The 18,815-nt window shown below is 44.6% G+C and overlaps 1 protein-coding gene across 9 annotated transcripts in view; it reads left to right on the top strand.

The window, feature by feature from the left end:
- Positions 1 to 18,815, top strand: part of tmem135 (transmembrane protein 135) — a 382,777-nt gene that overhangs the window by 4,847 nt on the left and 359,115 nt on the right. For 2 of the 9 annotated variants that reach the window (XM_069890890.1, XM_069890888.1), the window contains exon 1: positions 5,487 to 5,725. The exons of 1 other annotated variant lie outside the window; for it this stretch is intronic. In XM_069890890.1, coding sequence (XP_069746991.1) covers positions 5,585 to 5,725 — 141 coding nt within the window. In that variant the 5' untranslated portion in view covers positions 5,487 to 5,584. Of the gene's footprint in view, positions 1 to 5,484; positions 5,726 to 18,815 lie in introns of those variants that run through there. 6 more of the 9 variants (XM_069890896.1, XM_069890889.1, XM_069890894.1 and 3 more) reach the window with 4 other exon arrangements.

The raw sequence follows: 18,815 nt of genomic DNA, 5'->3' as shown, positions 1-18,815 counted from the left end.
CTCCTGACCTGGACAGTTCGACCAGGCTGAGGCTCAATTCCCGATTCAAGGCATCACATCTGGATCCAGAGACTGCAGACAAAGTGGCCAACTTCATCCACAGGCCACCATAGGAAGGCACTTACATGGCCTTCAAAGAGCTATTAACCGAGACTTTCAGACTCTCATGGCGAGAGAGAGTGGCATTACTGCCCCACTTGGATGGGCTAGGGGACAGATCCCTGTCTGCATTCATGAATGAGATGCTGGCCCTACTGGGAGACCATGAACCCGGCATCATGTTCAAGCAGACGTCCTTGGAACAGCTGCATCCTGGCTGACACGGATTTCAGCGACCCCTCCCCCCCCCCCCCCCCCCCCGAAAAGTCGCAGCACAGGCAGACATTCTGTGGAAGCAGAAACAGATGTGCTCAGCTCCCATGGAGCTCGTCAAGAAGTCTTGTAATCAGACCAAGGCCAGCATGGGAAAGGAGCAGCAGGCAAGAGGCAAGGACGAGTCCATGGAGAGATGGTGTTTCTACCACCAAAGATGGGGCATCGAGGCTTACCAATGCCAGTCGCTCTGTGAGTTTCAAGGAAATGACAAGGCCAGCCATCGAGGAAGACTCCTGTACATATGTGTCTGCATGTCCAGAAGATGTTTCTTGGTGGATACATGAGTGGGGATCATTGTGATACCCCTGACAGGGTTGGAAACTGGACACAGGTAAGTAGGCCCCAAGTTGAGGGCTGCCAACAACAACAGCATACGGACCTACGGCATTTGTAGGGCTGAGCTGCAGTTTGGAAGCAGTCACTTCTTGTTGGAGTTCATGCTGGCTGCAGTGGAACAACCACTCCTCGGATTGGACTTCCTGTGACCCACAACCTCCTAGTGGAGCTTAAGAGCAAGAGACTCATACACACGGAGACGTTCCAAATCTTCACACTGATGGGCCCAAGGCTCCTGACACTGCACCTGGACTCCATCCACAGGTTGGGCGATGAGTTTTCAAAGGTGCTAGCTGTGTTTCTGGCAATCCTTTTCCCTCAGTTCATGGTGGAGATGCCCCAATACGGTGTCAGGCATTACACCCTTACCAAGGGTCCACCATTCAATGCAAGGGTGAGATGACTTCCCCCGGAGAAGCTCCAACTGGCCAAGGAGGAGTTCCGCAATCATGAGGAGTTAGGCATGGTTTGGCGGTCAGACAGTCCATGGGTTTCTCCCCTGCACATGGTGCCTAAAGCATTTGGGGGTTGGAGACCGTGTGGTGACTACCGCCAGCTCAATGAGGCCTCTACTCCAGATTGTAACCTTGTGTCACGTATCCAGGACTTTGCGGCAAACCTGCATGAAGCGACAACCTTTTCCAAAGTGCACCTGGTGCGAGGGTACCACCAAATCGCAGTGCACCCTGACGACATCCCCAAGACAGCCATCATCACTCCATTTGGGGTGTTTGAGTTCCTGAGGATGTCATTTGGGCTCAAGAATGCGGCGGAGACCTTCCAGCGACTGATGGGCGTGGTGGGCCGAGACCTGGATGGCACCTTTGTCTACTTAGATGACATCTTGGTGGAGAGCAGAACCCGATAGGAACATCTACAACATCTCCAAAACCTCTACAATCACCTATGTGAGTTCAGCCTTACTATCAACCTGGCCAAATGTCAGTTCGGACTAAGCACAATTGAATTCCTGGGCCACAGGATTACCAAAGATGGGGCCATGCCACCACCCAGCAAGGTGGAGGCTATCCACAACTTCCCAAGGCCCAGTATGACCAAAGTTTGTGGGGATGATCAACATTTATCACAGGTTCATCCCTGCAGCTGTTCGAGTGATGCACCCACTTTTCACCCTGATGACTGGCAAGACGAAGGACTTGACTGGGATGACGACTCCGCAGGAGCATTCATGGAAGCGAAGGAAGCCCTGGCTAATGCTGTACTCCTGGCTCACCCCAGGTAAGATGCACCCACAGCCCTCACAGTCGATGCCTCAGGAACAGTGATTGATGGAGTACTGAAGCAGCAGATAGAAGGAAGCTGGCATCCACTAGCTTTCTTCAGCAAATATCTGTGGCCCCCTGAGCAAAAGTATGTTTTCGACAGAGAGCTGCTGGCGCTGTACTTAGCCATCCGCCACTTCTGCTACTTCCTCGAGGGAAGGGCTTTCACGGACCACAAGCCCTGGCCAAGATCTCCGATCCCTGGTTGCCCGCCAGTAGAGACACTTGTCTTATGTCTTGGAGTACATCATCGACGTGAGGCACATCTCAGGAAAAGACAATGTGGTCGCGGACACCTTGACAAGACAGAGCATCCACTATCTGGCTAACGGACTGGATTTCGTGGCACAGCAGCAGGATGACAAGATATCTCAGTACAGGACCGCCATCACAGGGCTGCAGCTTCAGGACATCCCAGTTGGCACAGGTAACACTACTCTCCTGTGCAACGTGGCCACTGGACAGGTTCGACCTATCGTCCCAATGGCATGGAGGCAACAAGTTTTTGACTCCATCCTTGGGCTGGCATATCCATCGATCAGGACTACGGTCCAGTTGGTGGCCAGCAAGTACGCATGGCATGTATTGCGAAACAAGTCAGCAGATGGGCCAAGACGTGCCCACAGTGCCAGGTAGCCAAGATACAGCAGCACACCAATGTGCTCCCACAGCCTTTTAAGCCAACGGAACAAAGGTTTGACCACATTCACGAGGATATAGTGGTGCCCTTACCAGTCTCACAGGGTTTCTGATACCTGTTCATGGTGGTTAACCACTTCTCCGGTGGCAAGAAGCAATTCCCCTTGCCGACACATCCATCAATGCCTAGGAACTCTTCTTGTCCTGGGTAGCAAAGTTCGGATTACCATGCTACATAACCTCTGACAGAGGGGCACAATTCACCTCCAGCTTGTGAACTGACATTGCCAACCTGTGGGGTGCTCAGCTACACCACACAACAGCATATCACCCACAGTCCAAAGGCACCTCAAGGCCACCCTTATGACCAGACTCAAGGGTCCCAACTGGGTGGTCTAACTGCCATGAGCACTGCAGGGCATTTGTACAGTACCAAAAGAAGACCTCTGCACATCCTCCGCCGAGCTCATCTATGGAGCCCTACTCTTGGTTTCCGGGGATTTTGTCCCACCAGCCAGAGGCCAACAGGAGGGTACAACCACCTTCCTGGACAGTCTGGGTAACCTGGCTCCGACTCCACCCTCCAGACACAGGCAAGCCAAGTTCAACGTTCCTAAAGAACTCCAAGACTGTGAGTACGTGTTCATGTGCAGAGGGCCACACAGTCCACCGCTACAGAAGCCCTACGAAGGCCCCTTCCAAGTCGTCCAGAACAATGGGACCACCTTTGAATTGGACATCGGTGGCAAACCAGAGGTTTTCACCACAGACAGGCTCAAACTAGCACACACAGACCCAACATGGGGATGCCAGCACCTCGACGCAGAGTCAAATCGTCAAAGACATTGGACACTGCATCTGTGAACACAATGAACACCAGTTCTGGGAAGGGGTGTTGTGTGGCGGCCTCCAACCACGGAGATCAGGACGGCACAGTGCACGGTAATAAACAACGGCAATGCTCACTAATGCGACCCCTAGCATAGCAAAGCAGCACATTTGGAAGCTGGGGCAGTACAAGACAAGATGGAGTGGGCCAGGGTGCCCAGCTGACAGAGCAATAACAGGCTGGGAAAGAAGGGCATTCATGTGCAAGAATGTTCCTGCAGGCGGGAACCCTGTTTTTGTTATTCATGCAGCTGATGTCAGCTGATCAACCAAATAGTGGGAACTCCAACTGTATAAAAAGAGCATTTCCAGCCTCCATAAAGTCAGAGTTTAACCTCCCACACTGTGAGTGTGCGTGTTTCTTCAAAGCAGACAGGTACAAGGAAACAATTTGATGGACATAGACAGGGAATAGGGAACAGGATACAGATTATGAGCAGTCTAGGTATACTGGGCCTGTTGACTCATGTAGCAAGTTGCAGTGATAGTTTGTTTTCAAACATAGTGCAACAGTACAGAAGTGCAGTATTACAGAGGGAGATTAGAAGGTAGCATTATTTATATTTTGAGATTCATTCAGGAGTTTTCAACTGGCAGGAAAGAAACTATCCTTGGAGCTACTGGTGTGTGAACTCATTATTGTGAATTTTTTTTTCTCTTTTGTGAGACTGTGGCTGTGATGGGATATACCTTTTGACGTGTTGGCTGCTTTACCAAGGCAGGAGTTATAGATGGAGTTGATCAAGGGGAGTAATGTATGGATGATGGCCTGAGCCATGTTCCCAACCCTCTACAGTTTCTTCTGGCCTTGGGTGGAGTCACTCCAAACCATGCAGTGATGCACCTTGATACGATACTCACAATGGTGTGTTTGTTAAATTTGTTAAGGGCTGTAAGCAATAGGACATATTTACTCAGGCTTCTGAGAAAATTAAACTACTGTTTAATTTGACATGGGTAGATCAGAACAAGTCATTGGGAATGTTTGGACTTGAGAAACATTTCCACCTCATCATTGTTGATGCAGAGTGAGCTCCACCCCTCCTAAAGTCTACAACTAGCTCCTTGGTCTTGCTGACATTGAAGGAGAGGTTGTTGTCCTGGAACCAAGCCACTACTGTTCTATCTCCCTTCTACAGAAGTACAGAAGGGAAATAAAATCCAACAGACAAAAGGTATTAACAACACCTCATATTGCGTCTGGGTACCCTCCAACTGGATGTCATTAACATCGACTTCTCTGGGTTCTGTTCCCCCTCCTCCCCCATGCTTTTTCTCCATCACTCTCTCTCAGTCGGGGGACTCTCCTTCTCTTTCTCTGACTGCAAGAGGTGCTTCAGGCAATGGCGAATCTGTCTGCTTTACAGCAGGCAAAGGAAATTTTCATGTAATATGACACTGTTTTATATTTGTCAATGACAATAAATTAAATCTCTCTCTCTTCCCTTTGCCCTGTGTCCTTTCACAGAGGCAAAACTACCCCATCCCCGAACCAATTCTCACCTCTCCTACCTCCCTGTCCTCTGATCATATCCAATTCACACCTTTTGACTTTCGACTCAGGATGTTTGTGGGTTGCCTGACCCGCCGAGTTCCTCCAGCATCTCATTCTGGAGTTTTTGTTCTTCTCGATTTGATTTCTCTCTGTTTCTGTTAATAGTAATTCATTCCATCTCTGCCTTTGCACTGTCGAGCCTTGACCAGCGAGGGACATTTAAAAGCCTCTTGAGCAGGATGTGAGAACTCGAGGGTGATGGATGGAAGGCAGGTTGTGGAGTAGCTGGGCGGTCAGGTTCTGTACAGCAGATCAGCCAGAGAGAAACGAGTTCAACGTTCCTCGTCCATGCATTGATGAAATGTTAACCCTGTTTCTCTGCCGACTCATGCTGACACTTCACGTACAAATGGAAACGTTCAGACGCTTGCACCCCCTCCTGATCCCTCCCCCCGGTGCCCTTCCGAGTGGACGGGAGCCTGCGGCTGGCTTTGACCTGGAGTCACCCTCGGCAGAGGGTCTGACCTTTGGCCCCGTTCTCCGCGCGGCTGGCGGTCCCGTGATCACGATGGCTGCCTTCAGTAAAAGTATCCCGCACAGCTGCTATGAGATCGGGCATACATGGAGCACCTCCTGCGTTCAGTCTTCCGTCCAAGTCACGGTGGGGGCTTTGCAGGAGTCTCTGAAGATCTACGCGCCTCTTTACATCGTGAGTACGGCCGCAGAATGCCGGAGAGCTGGGCGCAGGCTGGCGGCGAGGCGGAGGACTCAGCCGGCGGAGGAGGCCTCACCTTGCTCAGTTCGAATTGTTTCATGAAACCCAGCGCCAATGAAGGGGCACAGGGGTTAAAACAACTCGGGTTTATCGGCGACGTCTGCAAAGGATCTCCAAGCATTGACGTTTGAATTCCGGGAATGATGCATTTCACGATAGCCTTGTATCATCTTTTGATCACTTATTTTTTTCATTTCCAAGGGTTGCTGTACAAGTTCTATTCGAAAAGCTTGCAGACGTGGTTGTTCTGGTATTGGCAGGTTGTCAAAGGAAAATGCCATTGTGGTCCTCAAATACAGCAGGCTATAGTGTAAATTAGTATGACTTTGCATAGCAGAAACCTAATGCATTTTTATTGTTGGATGTTATTAACTGAGCTGAAGATGGGCGTTTTTGAAAAAGCTAAAATAATGCTTGTTGCGAGATGAGGGAAGATATTGATAACGCTTCAGGTGGCGTTCTTCCTCTTTCTGTAGTTGAATATTGTTTTGACTGCAGTTAACTTGTTCCTGTTTTGTGTGTTTCAGTTCACCCATCTAACTCATTTGCAGTCGCAGTGTTTATTGTCCATCCCAACTTAGTCTTGAGAAAGTAATGAGAGAAGTACTAATTGGTGTTCCTTTAGGATCTTGAGCCGGTAACAATGGAATAATTTCACTTGGGGAATTTGCAAGTATTGTGAATGTGTGTACCTGCTGCTCGTTGCGTTGCAGTTCACGTGCTTGGATCTAAATGCTGAAGATTTTGAAAACAAGTGTGTTTCATCAGAGTTGATTGTCACGAACCTGTCACGAAACTTGTTTTGTGGCTGCATTACAGGTACAAAGTTGCTATAATTTACATTAATTAATGCAAAAGAAGAGAAAATGAGATAGTGTCTGGTTAATTGTCTAGAAATCTGATGGCAGAGGGATGGAAGTGTTTCTGGACCATTGGGTATTTGTTTTCAGGCTTCTATTCCTTGTTCCTGATGGTAGCAGTAAGAAGAGGCATAGTCTGGGTGGTGAGGGTCCTTGAGGATAGAGTCTGCTTTCTTGAGACACTACCTCTTGTTCACAATTCTCTATAGTCTATGCATTGGCACCTCCATACCAGACAGTCATGCAACCAGTCAGAATACTCTCCATGATAACCTGTAGAAATTTGCAAGTGTTTGGTGACATTGCAAATCTCCTTAAACTCCTCACGCAATCTAGCCGCTGGTGAGCATTTTTCATGATTGCCTTGACGTGGGAGCCGCAGGGTAGATGTTCAGAGATGTTGACACTCCTAATCCTATCCACTGCTGACCCATTGTTGAGGACTGGTTTGTGTTCTCCCGATAACTTCCTCCCGAAGTCCCCAACAGTTCCTTAGTTTTGCTAACATTGAGTGGAAGCTTGTTGTGGTGACTCCATTCAACTAGCTGATCTATCTCCCTCCTGCACGCTTTTTCATTGCTGTTTGTGATTCTGTTGATGACTGTGGTGTCGTCAGCAAATTTGTAGGTGGGCTTTTAATTGTTCCTAGCCACAGAGTCATGGGTATAGAGCAAGTAGTCCAGAGGGCTAAGCATGTATCCTTGAGGTGTGTCTGTTTTAATTGTCAGTGAGGAGGAGACATTGTTTCTGATTCGTACTGACTGTGGACTTACGATGAGGAAGTCAAAGATCCAGGTGCAGAGGATGTTTGTTGACTAGTACTGAGGTTATTAAGAGCTGATCTGTAATCGATTTATATATAAAAAATATATATATATATATATATATATATATATATATATATAAAAAGCAGACTGATGTACATATTGCTGTTGTCTAGGTGATCAGGCCTGAATGGAGAGCCAGTCAGATTACATCTGCTGAGGAACGATTGTGGCTGTAGGCAAATTGCAGTGGGTCCAGATCTTGGGTATGAGTTCATTATGTCCATGACCAACCTCTCAAAGCATTTCATCCCAGTAGATGCGAGTGCTACTGGGCGATTATCATTGAGGCAGCTCACTCTGCTCTTAACATAGAACACTACAGCACAGTACAGACCTTTTGCTCCTTGATGTTGCGCCAAATCATCTATTCATTAAAAAAAAGTTCTAAACCCACCCTACTTCGCAAAGCTCTATTTTTTCTTCATGTGCCTGTCTTAGAGTCCCTTAAATACCCCTAATGTTTAACTCTCCACTACCATGCCAGACACCCACAACGCTCTATGTGGGGGGAAAAAAACTTACCCCTGATGTCTCCCCTAAACTTACCTTCCTTAACTTTGTGCATAAGTTCTCTGGTGTTTGCTATTCCTGCCCTGGGAAACAGGTGCTGGCTGTCTACCCTGTTTATGCCTCATAATCTTGTAGACCTCTAAGTCTCCACTCATCGTTCTCATATGGCATCCCCCTATTAATGAAGCCTAGCATCTCGTAGGCTTTCTTAACTATCCTATCAACGTGTGCGGTGACCTTGAGGGATGTATGGATTTGAACCCCAAGGTATCTCTGTTTATCCACACTCTTAAGTAAGCACCCATTATATTAACCTTGTACTCAGACTTCTGGTTTATTGTTCCAAAATACATCACCTCACACTTAATCTTATTGAATTCCATCTGCCACTTCTCTGCCCAAATCTGTAACCTTTGATAACCTTCAGCTCCATCTACAATTTCTCTAACCTTCATCTCATCCGCAAACTTACTGACACATCCTTCCACCTCTTCGTGAAGGTCATTTATAAAAATCACAAAGAGCAGGGGTCCCAGAACAGATCCCTGCGGCATTACATTAGTTACTGACCTCAAGGTAGAATACTTTACTTCCACTGCTTCTATCTACACAGTCAAGGTCTAACTGCTCCCATGACTCATGACTTTCTGGATGAGTCTCTCATGGGGGACCTTGTCAAATGCCTTGCTAAATTTTACATAGACCACATTTACAGGCATACCCTCATCAATTTCTCTCTTCTTGGACATTGGTATAATTGATGTCCTTTTGAAGAGGGTGGGAATCTCTGACTGCAGCAATGGGAGATTTTAAAAATGTCCGTGAACACTGCAGCTAGTTGGTTGGCACATATTTTCAGTACCCTGCCAGTTACGCCCTTAGGGGCTGATGCCATATGAGAATTCACCCTCTTGAAGGTTGTTCTGGTGTTGGCCTAGAGACAGATATCACAAGGTCACCAGGTCCTGCAGGGATTCTCATTGGTACCTTTAAATTCTCTTTCAAAGCGCGTGTTTAGTTCATTGGGTAGAGAAGTATCATAGTGATTTATGATGTTTGGCTTAGCCTTTTAGGATGTAATGGCCTGCAAACTCTGTAATATCTGACTCTGTCTCTAGCTTTCCTCAGAATTGCCTCTTTGATGCTGAGATGAGCTTCCTGTAGAGATCTGAATCACCACTCTTAAACGTTATCGACCTCTCCCTCTGCAGGTTGGGAATCTAGTGATTCATCCATGGCTTTTGGTTGGGATGTGTGCACACGCATCCACGCAGGTCTTGATGAAATCATATTCATTCATGTTAGAAGATGGGTTCTTTAATATGTTAAAAACCAGTTCAAAGCAGTCCTGCAGGCCATACTTTTATCATCTTCACACTGAGTTTTATTCTCTTGATGGTACTCATCTATGTTGGAGGGAATGGATCTTTAAGATAATGAATTGTGATAATTGAGAATATTCATCTCTCTTGGATGGTGTTGTTCATTAGTTTTGGAGTTGTATCCGGGTAAACAGGTTCCTGAACTTTGGGGAACTGTGAAGTCACTCTTTGCAAAATGCCTATTATCTTGTTTCACTACATTCTTGGCTCTTGCTCAAAATATTGAGGAATTTCTTAAAATTTTGACTGACAGTTGCTGGAGAACATGAGCTGGAGATGGGTACCTGAACATGTGCTCATTGATCCAGGGTTAGTGTCCATCATGTTTGAATTGTAATACAGGTACACGGTACTTTATCCGGACTTCTAAAATCTGGAAAGCTCCAAAATCCAGTAAGTGGGGAGAGAGGTGCCCGGCACTTAGGGGAGGCAGCTGGGTGGCGGGCGCTTGGGGGAGGGCGACTGTGAGACCGGCGCTTGTGGGGGTGGGGCGACTGTGAGACCGGCGCTTGTGGGGGTGGGGCGACTGTGAGACCGGCGCTTGTGGGGGTGGGGCGACTGTGAGACCGGCGCTTGGGGGGGTGGGGCGACTGTGAGACCGGCGCTTGGGGGGGTGGGGCGACTGTGAGACCGGCGCTTGGGGGGGTGGGGCGACTGTGAGACCGGCGCTTGGGGGGGTGGGGCGACTGTGAGACTGGCGCTTGGGGGGGGGGGGTGGGGCGACTGTGAGACCGGCGCTTGGGGTGGGCGAATGTGAGACCAGCGCTTGGGGGGGAGGATGGCTGGGCGACTGGCACTGGGGGTGGGGGCGACTGGCACGGGGGGGGGGGGCGACTGCGCTTGGGGGTGGCAGTCGTGCGATTAGAAGGGGGTGGAGGTGGATATGGCAACACAATTTGGGTGGGCTTTCCGAAATCCGGAAAAATCTGAAATTCAGAACACACTGTCCCCCAAGGGTTCCGGATAAAGGATCGTGTACCTATTGTACCTACTGTTGTAACAATGGTTTTGAAACACAAGCTGGTGGACTTGTGCACTTTGCCACAATGTGATTATGCAAGGAGCATGTTGGTGATTGGAAATCATGATGTGCATTTTATGATTTCGTGTATTAGAGGATTTTGTAGCTGGAAGAACTCTGACCTGCTATTCATTACTTAGTGAGGCAGCATCTGTGGAAGAGAAACCGGCTTCCTGTTTTGAATTGATGAGCTTTTGTCACAACTGGGAAAATGAGAAGGCAAGTGTGTTTAAAATTGCAAAGAAAGAAGAGTGATCGAGAAGACAAAAGGAATGTCTGATAGAATGGAAACCAAAGGATCCTGATGTCACCAAAGATGCTGCTTCACTTGCTGAGGAGTTGTGAATGTAATTGAACGCTGAAAAATAATCAGCAAATATTCCCTCTTGAGAAACACCTTGAGAAACACCTGCCCTGAAGAACCCTTGCAGCAGTGTCTTTGGATTGGAACCACAGCCATTTTTGATCGCGAAGTATGACTACATCCAATTGATGGACTTTTCCTTTGCCCATTGATGTTCCAGAGCATCTTGTTGTCGCACCAAGTCGTGTACTTCCTTGATGCCAATGTCAGTCATTCTCGGCTCTTTTCTGGAATTCAGCTATTTTGACCAAGACTGGGATAAGGTTTGGAGATGAGTGGTCTTGACAAAATTTAAACTTGGAGAATAAGCACTGCTAAATTGTTCATTCAATGATACTTTCATAAGATTTGCTGGTGATTGAAGTTGGATGATGAATTAAAGTGACAGGCAACAACAAAAAAAACAGGATCACCATAAATGGAGATATTATGCACTTTTTCTGCAGTGTTGGGGAGGCTAGTATATTATCGTATATTTCACATACAAGTTGAGTCGTAAAACCCTCAAAGTTCACTCACAAATGGGGGCTGACTTGTATGCCAGATATACTTTTGAGACCTTAAATTCAGGGCAAAAACTGTTTGACACTGATTCAGCATATAAGTTGACCCTGGAATCACCAATTTGGAGTATTAGTCAATTCTGGAAACACCTCCCCACTGCCAGTGCTGCCATTCCCTGATGCCTCTCTACCGCCATAACCCACCAGACATGCTATAATTATAGAGCCTGAGGTCGCCACTCCTGCCATGTAGGCTGATTTCCCGCTCTTCCCTGGTAGGCCAAAGTATCTTTTTAACCATTTATTTTTGCTTGCTTACAGTAATTTACATCTTTGTTACTTGGAGATTAGGGAGTTTATAATAAAAAAAATAAAAAATTGGGTTGATGCTGAAGATGGGGGTTGACTTGTATGCCAGATATACCATAAAATCATTAAAACGAGGCAAAAGAAAGGAGGGTCGACCTATCTGCTGGTCAACTTGTATTTCTGAGAATCTGTCCTGGAGCCAACACATTGATGCAATCACAAAGATGGCTCGCCAGCGCCTATACTTTGTTAGGTGTCTGAGGAGAATAGATATGTCACCGGTGACTCTTGTAAACTTCTACAGATATACCGTGGAGAGTATTCTGATTGGTTGTATCACTGTCTGGTACGGAGGCACCAATTCTCAAGATGAGAATAAACTGCAGAGGTTTGTTAACACTGTCTGTGACATCACAGGCACCAGACTTCCCTCCATCGAGGAGATCTACATGTGGAGCCTCTAAAAAAGCAGCCTCCATCCCCAAAGACCCCCACCACCCAGGCCATCCCCAAAGACCCCCACCACCCAGGCCATCCCCAAAGACCCCCACCACCCAGGCCATCCCCAAAGACCCCCACCACCCAGGCCATCCCCAAAGACCCCCACCACCCAGGCCATCCCCAAAGACCCCCACCACCCAGGCCATCCCCAAAGACCCCCACCACCCAGGCCATCCCCAAAGACCCCCACCACCCAGGCCATCCCCAAAGACCCCCACCACCCAGGCCATCCCCAAAGACCCCCACCACCCAGGCCATCCCCAAAGACCCCCACCACCCAGGCCATCCCCAAAGACCCCCACCACCCAGGCCATCCCCAAAGACCCCCACCACCCAGGCCATCCCCAAAGACCCCCACCACCCAGGCCATCCCCAAAGACCCCCACCACCCAGGCCATCCCCAAAGACCCCCACCACCCAGGCCATCCCCAAAGACCCCCACCACCCAGGCCATCCCCAAAGACCCCCACCACCCAGGCCATCCCCAAAGACCCCCACCACCCAGGCCATCCCCAAAGACCCCCACCACCCAGGCCATCCCCAAAGACCCCCACCACCCAGGCCATCCCCAAAGACCCCCACCACCCAGGCCATCCCCAAAGACCCCCACCACCCAGGCCATCCCCAAAGACCCCCACCACCCAGGCCATCCCCAAAGACCCCCACCACCCAGGCCATCCCCAAAGACCCCCACCACCCAGGCCATCCCCAAAGACCCCCACCACCCAGGCCATCCCCTCCTCACTCTGCTACCATTGGGGAAAAGATACAGGAGCCTAAGACGAGCATTCAATGGGTCAAAGACAGCTTCCCTGCTGCCATCAGATTCCTGAATGATCAATAGTTTTAAGAACCCAAAGACACTGTCTTACTTCTCATGCACTATTATTATTATTACTTTTTTCCTTCCAGTGATGCAGTAAGATGGTATAAAATGAATGTCCAACTGTGATGCTGCCACAAAACACCAAATTTCATGACTTGTTCATGATAATAAATTCTAAGTAATGTGGGTGAATCACTCTTTTACGAGGAAAATCTTTAGAGTTCTTGGATGGTGGAAAGGGAAATTTAAATTTGTAAGTGTTGCATCTTGTATGTGTAGGAAGATGTCTTGAGAGAGGGATTTGATAGAGATGTAAAAGTTAATCAGACATTGTGAAGTGATTGGTTCTCTTGGAGTGTTCAGAGAGGATGGAGCATAAAGAGGAAGATGAATTTTATCTTTCCTTTGGATGATTAGAAGGGTTTGAGTGTAGAGGTGTGACACATGCAGACGATGTGATCGAGAGGTCAATCAACTATGGTAGGGACAAAGTCACAGTTAAAGAAAAAAAATGGAGAGCTCTCAGAGGCACCACATTTACCAGGTCATATTCCATAATTTTTTACTATCTTTGAGATTCCATTACCAAATACATCATCCTATCCCCATCCAGTATTCCCAAGGGACTGTCCTCTCTTCCTGGTTTGATTTCCATCTCCACCAGCTTTTCCATTTCCATTGCAGTTTTCTATACAAACTCAAGAGGTGCAACACAAACAAAAAATTGAGGCAATCTCATTAAATATGTTTGACACAAATTAGATGATCATAAGATGTTTGTCATTTGACATTTTACAGTCTAGCTCAAACATCTAACCATCCCAGAACAGAAACTGGATTAAGAGTCCAGATAATTAATATTCTTTTCCTTATTCTAGTGAAGCATTTTTGGATCCTTGCCAATATGGCATTATAGACCAAGGATTGAAAGTGACACCTTCTCTTTGCCTTACTATTGCTCCACTTACCCAAGAAACCATTGAATAATTCATTAGTTTGCAGTTATGAAGCAGGAAAATTCCAGTCAGTCTCTATCTGTTTCAACATTTTAATAAACACTAACAAATCCTTGTTGAGGGGCTAAAATTGGTTCCAAAACCACAGTGCAATAGAGTGATGAATTTAACTTGGTCCAGATTCAGTTATTTAACATCATAGCTGAATCCATTCTTTATCACACATAATGCATCAACTTTCACAAGATTGGTCCAGCCAACAATCAGAAAATTAGTGGAATCTTGATTTCCCCCAAATTGGTTGTCGATACCAAGCCTTTGCTCTACAATGGCTGTGGGTTTTTTTTTACTCCACAGTGCCTTTGAAAATTTTCTATTGGAACCATTTATTTTTGTTTCAGCTTATTACTGTTTTTTTCAGATCCGATCTGATATTCAAGACCCATTTCATACAAACAGCTCATTTATCCAACTATCCCCGTCTGCACAGAATAACTTTATCTTTGTTTTGGAAGATAAATGTCTTAAATAATGCAAAGAAGACAGAAAATAGATTATGTTGATTTCATGTGGTACGTGGAGCCTTGCTGTCTGCAAATTGATGCCGCATTCTCCTATAACGTGGAGAACACAACAACACATCAAATGTTCTTTACTTTCACTCATGGAATCATTTTTGTGAACTTGGAAGTACTTTTTACTTTGAATTTGAATCACCTACAAGTTACCTAGAATAGCTGGCTTTCTTTCTTTCTTGAACGATCTTTCTTATGTGATCTTTCTTGAATTATTCCAGCCGTTTGACTAACATCTTGGTGAAATTCTTTTCCTGTAACAAATCTACTCTCCTATAGATAGACTTACAAAAATGACAAGAGCCTGCCAAGCATATGTACCATACTGCTTCCAATTTTCATGAAAAATAAAATGCTGGAGATACTTAGCAATTCAGTCAATGGAGAGAAAGAGAGTGAGTTAACATTTTGGGCTGATCTTTCATCGGAAATGGAAAAGGGAGAAATTAAATGTTTAAAGTTACAGAGGGGAGCAGGAAAGGGAATAAAGGAAATATCCATGATGGAATAGAGACCAAAATTATCCAGCTCACAGACAGGTTGGTATTTGCCTGGAGAAATGTGTATAGGGGATAAATGAGAGGAGTATAAATCTGAAATAAAAGATTGCTGGAAATTTTCAATATGTAAGGTAGTTTCTGCATGGAAATGGTGAACATTACTGTTCAATGATCTTTCAGTAGATTTGATGATTGGATAGTGGAGGAAAATATAAATCTCTGGTAGATTATGTGAAATGTAAAGTGCATGTTGTGAAAGATAGCAAGGATAAACTTGTTTGACATGATGATAAATTTGTCCTGAACTTAATTATTGTACTTCAATACAGTGTTTTGAATGTGAACAATTACTTAGCAGCCATATTCTGGTTTAACCATACTGAAGTTCAACTTCGAGATTTGCAGTCTTAGCTTGTCATTTTCTATAGTAAAGTAAGGTGTAGACATGGTGCAGTAACTTCTGGTATCTGTTTACATCTTTGATTTGTTTTACTCCAAGAAAATTATTTTTGACTTATTTTGTCAGGTTCTGATCTTTAGAGGTTTGTAGTTCTCTCAATTCCAGGCTTTTTAAAAAAAAATTCAGCCTACATTTTGTAAATTGTTATACAATAATTTTACTTCTTACGGTTGTTATACTTTTCAAGTTAAGACCTATTCCAGTACCCTTTCACCTTCGATTATAGATTTTGAATGAATTAGTTTTGAAGGTTGCTGCACAAGCACCTTTTTAACTTGCCAAGTGTAATATGAAACTGGCTTTATTCACTTTTCATTTTCTCTGTAACTTCCATGGAAGTTATTTCGAAATCTCTTTTTTTCAGTGAATTTTCTCCCTGTCTTTCGGAATGTGTTGAGCCTGCCTTGAATAAGTTTTCCATGGATTTTGAGCATTCAACAACATACAGCAAGTCCAGTTACAATCTCTGGAGGGTCATTACCAATGTAAAAAGACAATTCCAGATTAAGATGGAGTCTCTGCTGAACACTCAGCAGGTGTGGCAGGTTTTGCACACCATCACAACCAATGAGTGAAAACAAGATGGTTTCATTAACTGAAACCTTTCTGCCAGACAAGCTCAATGCTTTTGATACTGGCTTCAAAAGGGCAAATCAGTCCCTAAAGCCTCTGGTGACTGTATATTACCAATCTCTGAGGCTGACGTATTAGCCTTTGGAGGTTGAATCCTTGGAAAGCGTCTACCCAGACAGTGTACCAGGCTGCATTCTTAAAACCTTCGGGGACCAACTGGCTGGAGTTTTCAGCAGACATTTTCAGTCTCACTGTGATGGTCTGAGGTCCTCACCTGCTTCAAAGAACATTCACTGTAATGGCAGCCAAATAGAGCAAAGTGACCTGCTTCAGTGACTGTCAGCCAGTGCTAGTTGCATCTACTGTGATGTGCTTTGAGAGGTTTCAAAAAGGACATGAACCCACTTCAATTTTCCTCTTATTATGACAGGTCAAAAGTGGATGCCCTCTTGCTGACCCTCCATTCTGTGTTAGAGTACAAGAACAATTGCGTCAGGCTGAGGCTCAGCGTTTAATACCATCATACCAGCAAAACTAATAATCAAACTCGGATCATCCCTCTGCAATTAGATCCTCTTTTTCATCTTTGGCAGACCACAGTCCATTGACGTCCTCACTGACCATCAACATGGGCATATGCTTAATCATCTACAGTCACAATTGCATAACCAAGTTTGGCCTCAGCACAGTCTATAAATTTGACTTCATTGTTGTTGGCCAGATAATGGGTAATGGTGAGTCAGAATACAGCATGGGATCAAGAATATGAGTAGGTCACATACAAACACTTTAAAACAGATCTTATTTAAAATGCGTTTCTTCAGCAAGATACTGAAGTGGCTGATTAAAAAGGAGTCAGTTGTGGATGTTCTGGAACAACAAATCTCTCTGAAAACTGACAAGAACCTTGCTGAGCGGTAACCATTTACCTTTCAAGCACCAAAGCCTGGTGAACTTTGGAAATGTTAAATTCTGTGCACAGTTTAAGAATTGCCTATAACGAGTGAACTTGGAGGAATGAGAAGTGAGATTGGACCTGTGAACCAAAGAACTTTTCTGAACTTACACACCCATTACATACATGTGTGCTTAGAATTAGAAGGGGGTTAAGTCAGGTTAGTTAAGTCAATAGTGTTAAGTTAAAGTGTGATTCAGTTTTCATGTTTTAAAGATAATTAAAAGCAACTTTTGTTTAAGTAACCATTTGTCTTGGTGTGAATATCTATTCCTGCTGGGTTTTGGGGTCCTCTGGGCTTGTAACAGTTCAAACTGGTTTGTTGCATTTGGCAAGTTAATAGATATCATGGATTATTTCTAAAAGATTGAAACTGGTTGGAGAGCATCTGGAAATTGTGATTCATAAAGCCTGTTGGGCACCAAAAGATTTACAGGAGATGGTGGATTTAATACGGAAAGAATAAATATGCTGATTTATTTAACTAGAATATTAGAAGTTAATGCCAATTATTGGAGTTCAAGTAAATTAAATTAGTAAAAGACTGGCTGAGGATTATTTGATAGGGTTTAGGTTAATCCAAAGACGCTTTTGGTTGTGGTGAATTTTGGACAAAAATAGTGATCATAGATGTACGATGCAATAATAAACTAGAAGAATTTAGGAAAAACTTTTGTTATAGAATGTTATTAAGTGGAAGTTAATACCACAAAGGGTAATTGAGGTGAATTGTATTGAAAGGGAAGATGGGTAATTACATGAAGAGAAGATTAATGCAAAAGATTGTAAGATGAATTAGGGTGGGAGAAGGTTTGCATAAAAGGCAAACAATTAGCAATAGTTTTTCTTATTTATAATGATCAAGATGTTTGTACTGGAGGGCCTACATTTATGATCACTAAAACAAAAACTGGAAGAAGAAAATTATTTTGCTTATAAGGGAGTTCCTGTAAGAAACTCTTAATGCAGTATCAAACATTGTAAAATGGAAAATTTTTTAATGACGTTCTTTTATTTTGAAAATATTTTATTGATATTTGAAATAAAAGATAAAATGCAGCATTGAATTGAAGTTTGTAACACATCATCTCTGAATGTTCCATAAAGGGCTAGGTTCCAATTTTAAATTTAAGTTTGCTGATAATGTCTGAAAAACTTCCTTCCAAAATTTTTCTAAGAGAGGGCAGGTTTAATACATACGAATTAAGGAAGAATCACCTGTTTTACATTTGTCACATCGGGGATTTGTGTCTGATTTAAAAAAAAAAAGACCATTTTAGTTGAGAAATTTGTGCTCTGTGGACCACTTTAAATTGAAGCAGACAATGCCATGCACAAAGGGATCTAGTGTTAATCAGTTTAAAAATAGAGTTGCAAACCTCACTGGACAGTGAAAGATTCAAATCCTACTCCCAGGCCTGTCTTAAATCCGACAATTTGAAATAAATAAGAGCTATTAGGGGATAGTTCAAAAAATGTATCAAGAATATTTGCCTCGGGAGCCCCAGGAAAATTGGGAATCTGAGATTGACACATTCTAAAATTTATTTTGAGTGCATGATAGTCTATAACCCAGAGATGTTTGTGGCTTAGTTGTTTTTTCCTTTTCAAATTAATTCATGGCATGAGAGAGTCATGGCAAGTACAGAATTTATTGCCAATCCTTATCTGCCCTTTATAAAGAAGTAGTGGGGTGTATTCATGCACAGTCTAGGCAGAAGGTAATTTAAGCTATTGAAGAAATTGTGGCCAGGGAAATTTTGCAATAATGCCATGGATCCAAGGTGATGGGTTCTTAAAAAGATCATTTTTGTTTTTGCTAAGTATGACTCCAGATATCAGAGTTTACTTCAATTCCTTGATATAATTTTTGGTTATTAAGTGCTGTCATTGTTAATGTTA

Source organism: Narcine bancroftii, chromosome 7 (genome assembly GCF_036971445.1).
Source record: "Narcine bancroftii isolate sNarBan1 chromosome 7, sNarBan1.hap1, whole genome shotgun sequence".
Lineage (NCBI taxonomy): Eukaryota > Metazoa > Chordata > Chondrichthyes > Torpediniformes > Narcinidae > Narcine > Narcine bancroftii.
The sequence above is the reverse complement of the archived record's forward strand: the minus strand, read 5'-3'. Positions and strand labels throughout refer to the sequence as shown.